Source organism: Lycium barbarum, chromosome 12, assembly GCF_019175385.1.
Source record: "Lycium barbarum isolate Lr01 chromosome 12, ASM1917538v2, whole genome shotgun sequence".
Classification (NCBI taxonomy): Eukaryota; Viridiplantae; Streptophyta; class Magnoliopsida; order Solanales; family Solanaceae; genus Lycium; species Lycium barbarum.
Window position 1 is genome coordinate 63,565,409 of NC_083348.1, and position 8,109 is coordinate 63,573,517.

Consider the following 8,109-nt stretch of genomic DNA (forward strand, 5'->3'; position numbering starts at 1 on the left):
TATTTTGCTTCCGAATTTCCCGTTTTGACCTTGTGGGTCTCGTTTCCCCAAAATCTAGGGTTGGATTTGACCTAAATTGAATGATAGCAATATTGGTATCGTTCTTCATGATTTATAATCTAGATTTTGAATATGCCTAGACTATATTTATCTTGAGGCTCAGCGGAAGGGGAAGGCTATAGAGTGATTGTTGGTGTTGGTGTTCGGCCATCCAGGTAGGTTATGGCTTACCCTTGGTGAGACTTCATATAGCGAAGCATATATTTAGATTATATCATCGGAGAAAGCATATAAATCTTCGGGTATGAAGTTGGGTTGGATATTATCTTAGGTTGGGCCCTATTGCGTGACTGGGGCTAGCCACCCCGTTGTGTTGTGATTTGATTAGCTCTATTGTGTTGGCTTGATGCCACGTGTTGCTAGTAGATATTGGACTATGTTGTTCCTTCTTGATTATGATATTGTTGGCGTACCCACCGTTGGTACTTGTGACACTGATATATTGTTGGTGTACCCCTTTGTTGGTTCTTGTGATATTGAGCATGATTATTGATATTGATACATGTATTGCACGCACTCTCATTCTCATTATTCATGATATACTGTTGAGACACTGTTGGTACTTTATGAAACACTGTGATGAGCTGGGGTCGGTTTTTAAATGAGAGTGACGTGAGAGTCCGACATCCAATGATAGTTTCGGAATCATGGATAGAGCGAGTGTATTGACTCCGCGGATCCCCCAGGATGGTGCCGGAGAGAACCCCCCATGGGCAAAGATTCGGGGTCCCGTCTGTCTACTGGGAAAAGACCCGAGACGAGTGTCACTTAGACTTCGTGAGTCACCTTGGGTGGTGCTACGGAGATGTCGATATTTCCGTCTAGAGTACATGTGTACACAGTATTTGCATGGCATTATGTTGCATCCATACATTATTGCATTGCATTGCATCATGGCTTATATTGATATGATTTGGTGTTGTACTTGTGATATTGGATCCGAATTGGATATATTAGGACTTGGCACATTTGGGATTAGATGCTCTACTTAGGCGATGATGTGTACTTTGCTTCGATTATGTTTGACTTATACTTGTTATTTTATCTGCCTATCTTGCTTTATTGTCGGAATTATGTTAGCTATGCTTAGTCGGCCGATGATACCTACCAGTACCGTTGTATTGTGCTGACTTGCACTTGCTGCATTCCTTTATGAATGCAGAGTATCAGGTTGGGTCTGCTTCCATCTCACATGGCTGATAGTCGTCTTCAGCATTAGCACCAAGTCTCCAGTGTGAGCACGGCCGTTCGCTGCCTTGAAGACTTCTCTATTATTTGTGTCCTATTTCTATTCAGAAACATAGACAGTTTTATGTATTATTATTCTAGACTTGTATCTATTCCTTTTAGATGCTCTTGTATGACTTAGACGAGACCCTGGGGGTAATTTTCTTATTCCGCACTAATTCTATTATATAATATTGTAAGACTTATGTATTTACCCTTTTCCGCTTGTTCGATTATTTATTTATGTCTTTCTTTATTGTTGGGTTGAGGGTTCGCTTACCGAGGTGGGAAAGGTAAGTGCCCGCACGACTTATGTCAAAATGGGTCGTGACATCTTCATTTGAATCTTTTTTTCCAATTTTCGAATATGCTAAATCAAAATCATTTTCAATTGTGTATTGTTCAAAAACTAGGACATCTTGAGGAGCTTATATCTCAAGATTGAGAAAATTTGGTGAGGATTTAGTGAGGTATTGGATCAAATTTCAGATTGAATTTCGAGGTTGAAGAGCATTACAATTTAATGTATATCACTTGTATATATTATGTATGTCACGTATATAAACTGATGTACACAACATACATAGGATTTATACAAGATATACACATGGCATACATTGATATATATGTGATACATATTAGATATTTTGTCGTTACTTGACACCACTTGTTGATCTCCATATCTCTCAAGTAACAATAGCAGGTAAAGCAAATTTGTAACCTCTTCTTATCAAAATTAATATGTTGTCTTTTATTTAATTAAAAGTAGTCTTGAAACTTGTAAAATATCTTGACATTAGGTCTTTCACGGTCATACTTGACATCACTTAATCTCTACATCTCCAAGAAATAAGGTTGGCTAACTTGTAGTATGTTCATGTCAAAATTAATGTTTTGCCTTTTATTTAATTAAAAGTAGTCTTACAGCCTACAAAATATCTTTAATATATAGCTAGACTATTTTTAAATATTCCCGAAAAAGATTGAGGCTCTATGCAACCAAAAAGTCTATTATATTTAGGTATCTTTACAGAGATAAACAAGATAAAATCATACTTATATTAACTCATAGTACTATTTTATTTCAAAACATAGCAATACATTTATTTATAACCTCCAACAAAACTCACAAAATTATAGATTTTAATGGTCTTTTATTTTTTTCAAGAAAGGAATAAGGTTTCAAAGTGATTGTTTGTTGCTGAATTCGATTGAAATCGTTCTCCTGAGTTGTAAATGTGGCCGAAACTCGAAGAACAAAACTGGGTCGCTATTGAAGCTTCGTTTGAAGTTTGGTTCGACAATGATGAGGCAATAAATGGTGGCTTATCGAGCATCACCAAATTCTAGTGGATGGATCTAACAAGCATCACCAAATTAAGGAGAAGAATGCTAGTGGATGACGTAAAAATTACCTATTTTATTAAAGAGAAGAATGCTAGTGGATGGATCTTAACAAGCATCATCTTGCAAGCTTTTAATTACAGAAGGTTTATGAATAAAATAGTTATAAGCTTTTTAGTTGTTCTTTATTCTAAAAAACTTCTCTTCCACTTAGTTCTAATTTGATTTGCTAGCTATTAAAGACAAAAGACACAAGAAGATGTTGACCAAGACTTCTCATTCAATTTGTTTAATCATTAAAAATTGATCACCTTAAATCCTATTTATTACATCTCATTCATTATATATTTTAGGAGTTATAAAAAACGTCAATCTGTTTGCTTTCTCTACTTAATTAATATGCCTCCTTAGCTTCCTTGTGCCTAAATCCCATATCCATAAAATGCTGAACAACGTTACAAGAAATTCTCATTCTCAACCTACAAGAAGGTTAGTCATTTTTTTTCTCTCTTGGGATAACATGTTATTTCTTTCTTTTCCTCGGGCCATTTCAATATTTGCAAGTGAAAATGTCATTGTCTTCTAGAAATGGCTTTTAAGTCTGAAATGTTGCTAAATGCATTTTAACATTTGCTTTAAGAGGCTACCTCCATATTAATTAGATGTAAACTTATGTTTTTTTTCCACATGCATTCAGTTATACAAATATGTTTATTATAAGCTCAATTCTTAAAAGGAAGGTGCGGACATGTAGTGTCATTTTACCCGCCTTATATTTTTGACTAAGAGCCCGTTTGGATTGGCTTATAAGTTGGCTTATAAGCTGTTTTCAGCTTTTTTGAGTGTTTGGCTGGTCAGCTTAAAGTCATTTTATGCTTAAAATAAGCTCAAAAAAATAATTGGATCCATTTGACTTAGTTTATCTAAAGCAGCTTATAAGCTGAAAACAGCTTATAAGCCAAAAAAAAATAAGTTGGACTACCCCAACTTATTTTTTTCAGCTTATAAGCTGCAAACAACTTTAAGCTGTAAGCCAATCCAAACGGGCTCTAAATACTCTTAATCGCTAGCATCTCCATATACGGGAGACTGCAAGAAAAGAGAAATTTGGTGATGTTTTAGGGTGTGTTTGGGGGAATCTATATTCCATTGAAAAATAAGGGATTTTCTAATATATTTTTTGATGTTGGTAAGTAAGCAGATACATTATTCTTCAGAAAATATAACGTGACAAATTAATTAACTTTTGGGGCCGGGTTTAGGTGGTCGGGGTGGATGGTGGGGGTAGGCGGGTCGGGGTGGGAGGGTGAAGTCATCTATGCTTCAAAAAATGACTTTCCTCCTGTCCGGAAGTTATTTTCCAGAAATTAGAAGAAAATGTGTTTCAAGGAAAATATTGTTCAGAAGTTAAAAAAGAATTTTCTTCTATGAGTTTCTTAGTCATCCAGATTTTTACAGTTTTTATATCATTCTTTGTCACTTGAACTTCTATAAATGCAATTTTCCCCTATTCCATGTTGTATAAGACTAATTTAAATTTTGGACTTTCGAGTTATTTGATTTACTATATGGTAATACCTTAATTCTTAGCTTTAACTATTAATCGGTGACAGCAGCAACATTGGAGAAAAAAGCCAACTATTGACTCCGGAAGAACAGCAAACGAAAAAGAAAAGGTTTGAACTTTGTCCTATTGTGACGGATGTTATTTTTTGGCATCTAAACAGCAATTTATCGTTGAAAATAATATTTTTCGTCACGTTCAAATATATGGTTTTATAGATACTCAAGTGGACGCGGAATGTTTAATAATTGTTATAGTATGTTATAATTTTTAATGCTTTTTTAAAAAAGAAAATTTTACTTTGTATTTCATATAGTGATATAAGTTGTTTGAACGTTCTTTTTATTTCATAAATTGATGAACCCAAAAGCATAAAATTTGAATCCATTAATTTGTAAAACAAAAGAAGGTTCAAACTATTTTCGGTTGTGTGAGGTGCAAAATAATATTTTTTGATAGCATCAACTTTTTCTCCTATTCTTGTCCATATCGCTTCCAAACATAGTGTGTTCTTGTCAAAATTAATGCGATGTCTTTTCTTCTGATTTAAAAGTTATCTTGGGATTTACATATCTTTTTCTAGCTTTCAATCGATAGTCTTTTCTTCTCAAGATTAATGTGTTCGTCTTTTCTTCTGATTTAAAAGTTATCTTGGGATTTATAAAAAAAAAAAATCTACTTTAGACTATTTTAAAACTTCCCGAAGAAGTCTCGAGTATGTTGGAACCAAAAGTCCCTATTATATGGAGCATATGTATAGTGTGCAAGTCAAGTGTGAATAACAGAAATCGTTGTTGAAACAACTGAGCAGCTTGTTAAATTCCTTCTTTGATTTCTAGTCTTTCCTCTTGCAAAAACAGAAGAAAAAGATGCTAGTGGATCCCGATAACCCTCCAGCGTTTTACAAGCTTTTACTATCTAGAGAAGCCTTCATGAATAAGATAGTAAGTTTGTCAATCTCTTTTTTGTTCTATTTTGGTTAATTCTTGATGTCCAAAAATTCTGTTTTAACTCATGAACTCATTTGCTGAACTTGATTTGTCAGCTAATGCCGTCTGATTTTGTGAAAAAACACAAGAAGATGTTGACCAAGGCTTGCTTACTGAAAACGGATGTAGCTGGGATGTCATGGGAAGCAAAGATAGTGAGAGAAAAGCCCAATTACTTCATATGTGAAGGAGACTGGCCACGGTTTGTGGTACATCACCAATTGAAACATGGTGATGTTTTGCTCTTTTTTCTCGTTGAGAAATCAACGTTTCGTGTCCAACCCTACACACCTAAATGTTGTAGAAGCATTCGTGAGAGGCAACTTCTTTATGAGGAACTCAGCAGTAGTTGCTCGGAAGAGGAGATTGGACCTTCAAGAAGATCAAAGAGAGCTAAAAGTGTGGATCCACTAATAGTGCTGGATTCTGAGGAAGAAACCGTTGACACGTCATCCAGTGATGACGAGTCCAAACATGAAGATGATCCTTCATATGCACATCCTGCAATTTATTCCAAGAAACCTAAGCGGGAGAAGGCGTCATCAGGTAACATTTATGCATTTGGTATATTTAAGTGTTTTCAGTTTACTTTTGGTAAGTACTGAACCTTTTAAGAGAAAGGTGGTTCAGATGAGGAGGAAGAAGCTGAGAGTGGAAGTGAAGAAGAAATTGGTCCAAAGAAGATCAAATTCAGTGTGATAAACTTAAACAACAAAGATCCATACTATGAAATAGTTGTTAAAAAGTCACACTCAACTTTCATGGTAAATTTGATTAACTCTACAGTATATTCTTTTTTTCTTTGATTAATTTCTCGTTTTTTATGCATTTAAGTACTTTCTGTGAATGCGTAACAATCATGCCTCGATGAATATGTTTAGACTATCCCGATGAGGTTCGCCAAATGGGCAGGCATAATTGGCATGAAGAAATTGAGACTGGTTAACGAAGAAGGCAACGAATGGGGAGTGGAAATAGTGCATATTGGGGCAAGGTTTCACATAAGAAAAGGATGGGCTGAATTTCGAACGCATAACAAGATAGCCAGTGGTGAGACCTGTCGATTCAAGTTGATTCAGGGCCGTGGTGCTAATGTTTTGCAGGTTCAAAAGGTACCAAAACCCCATTCCTTGTAATACTATTAGGGAGTTCTTATTGGATTTGGGATATGTATTTATTTCAAAAACTTTAAGTTTGATATTATTAGCAAGACCAGCTCGCTAATATACGAGATCTGAGAAAAACACAAAAAATAACTGAAAATATCATTTGTTCTATTATTATAAGTGAACAAGAGATCTCATTTCCTCAGGATATATATAGTAATATAGTACTTTTGTTCATTAATTTTGTAGTTCCTCATGTATTTGCTCTAAAAGCTTTTGAGGTAGGTAATCAGGGGAATCCGTGACTTTTTTAGTCTAAAAAAAAAAACTAACACAAAAAAAAAAAAAAAAATTACATAAGTAGGTTTCGATAGGACCAAAGTGTAACTTTACACTTAAGTCCTTTCGTGCATAGAATCTGTGCGTAATAGGCCTCCATAAAAATCCTAAAACACTTAGCCAATTTTCAGCAAACTCTTCTCCTTCATTTTCTTCTATTTTCACCCCTTCAACACACCTTTGCACCCCCAAAAGCATGTCTCAAAGTTCCCAAACCTCAAATTTTGTTATAGAACCCGATATTTGTGAATGCGGTTATTATTGTAAGCTAAAATTATCAAGGACCCCAGATAATCCGAGTCGTCATTTTTGGCGTTGTAAAGTGCCTAAAGATTATTTGTGTTATCTAGTTGTTGTTTATTATTTCTATGTATTTTGTTTATTAAGTTTAATATTCCTATGTATTTTGTTTTTACTAGTTGTACCCTTTCATCTATAATGTAATCTGCACCCTTTATGTACTAATTTATTTTAGTTTTTTCTTTAAATTATCAATTGTTGAACTTTTTATGTATTATTAACTCTATAAATTAATAATAGACTTAAACAATCAAAGCAAATTTAAAATTTACTATTTTTTTTTTCTTATTGATGACTTCATCACACTACAAGAAAATTGTGAATTACATGGGGATATTACCTGGGGAATTTTTTCGCAGCAACTACATGCGGATTTTCCTGCGAAATTCGTAAATTCTAAAATTTTGGAATATATTACCTGCGAAAAATATATTCGCAGTAAAATCCGCGGGTAAGGTTGGCGCCATTTCGCGCAAAATTTTACCTGGGAAATAACCTAGGGGTATTTTTCGGCAGGTACAGTATCCGCAGGTAAATCCGTAGGTAAGTGAATAAAAAAAATGATTTTTTTCCCTTTCTCAATCCGTATGAAAATCCCCAGGAAATCCGCCCTACGAATTTACCTAGGGATATTTTTATGGGATTTACCTGTGAGTTTTATTACATGGGAAAATACCTGGGGATTCCCTTGGTGCGATTTTAGCTAGGGATTTATTCTTGGGGATTTACCTGTGGAAATATTTGCGGATTGCTTTGGTGCGATTTTACCTGGGGAAATACTTGAGAATATTATTACCTGGGAAAATACTTTAGGAATTATATTGTTTCGGTATTAGTTGCGAATTTACCTACGGATTTTGTGGTCCTGGGGAATGACCTGCAAATTTTGTTGTTGTGAATTTAATTGAATTTTTTTTCTTGAGAATTTATGTAAGGGTTTTGCGACTTGAAAAATTACTTGAGGATTTCTTTATTTGTGGATATTTTTCTTTGGAGATTTACCAATGAATTATGTGTGAGGTATTATTTCTTGGAGAGTTACCTGCAAACTACCTAGGGAAGTACTTGTGGATTTTTTAGTGATGATTTTATAGTTGGAAATTTTTCTTTCAAATTAAACTTATCTTTAAATTTATATTCTTTGGAATATTTTCCCCTATTCATTCAGATATGTTAGTGA

At 34.4% G+C, this 8,109-nt stretch overlaps 1 protein-coding gene across 2 annotated transcripts; it reads left to right on the forward strand.

Moving 5' to 3' along the window:
- The first annotated feature begins 4,899 nt into the window (after positions 1-4,899).
- Positions 4,900-7,223, forward strand: LOC132622772 (B3 domain-containing protein LOC_Os12g40080-like). 2 transcript variants are annotated; one of them, XM_060337434.1, is made up of 4 exons: positions 4,900-5,139; positions 5,241-5,730; positions 5,806-5,948; positions 6,066-7,223. In XM_060337434.1, exons 1-4 carry the CDS (start codon positions 5,065-5,067, stop codon positions 6,318-6,320), a joined length of 963 nt encoding a protein of 320 aa, XP_060193417.1. In that variant the 5' UTR covers positions 4,900-5,064; the 3' UTR covers positions 6,321-7,223. The 2 variants fall into 2 exon arrangements, with proteins under 2 accessions (XP_060193417.1, XP_060193418.1); XM_060337435.1 differs by having other exon boundaries at positions 5,815-5,948.
- The last annotated feature ends 886 nt before the right edge of the window (positions 7,224-8,109 follow it).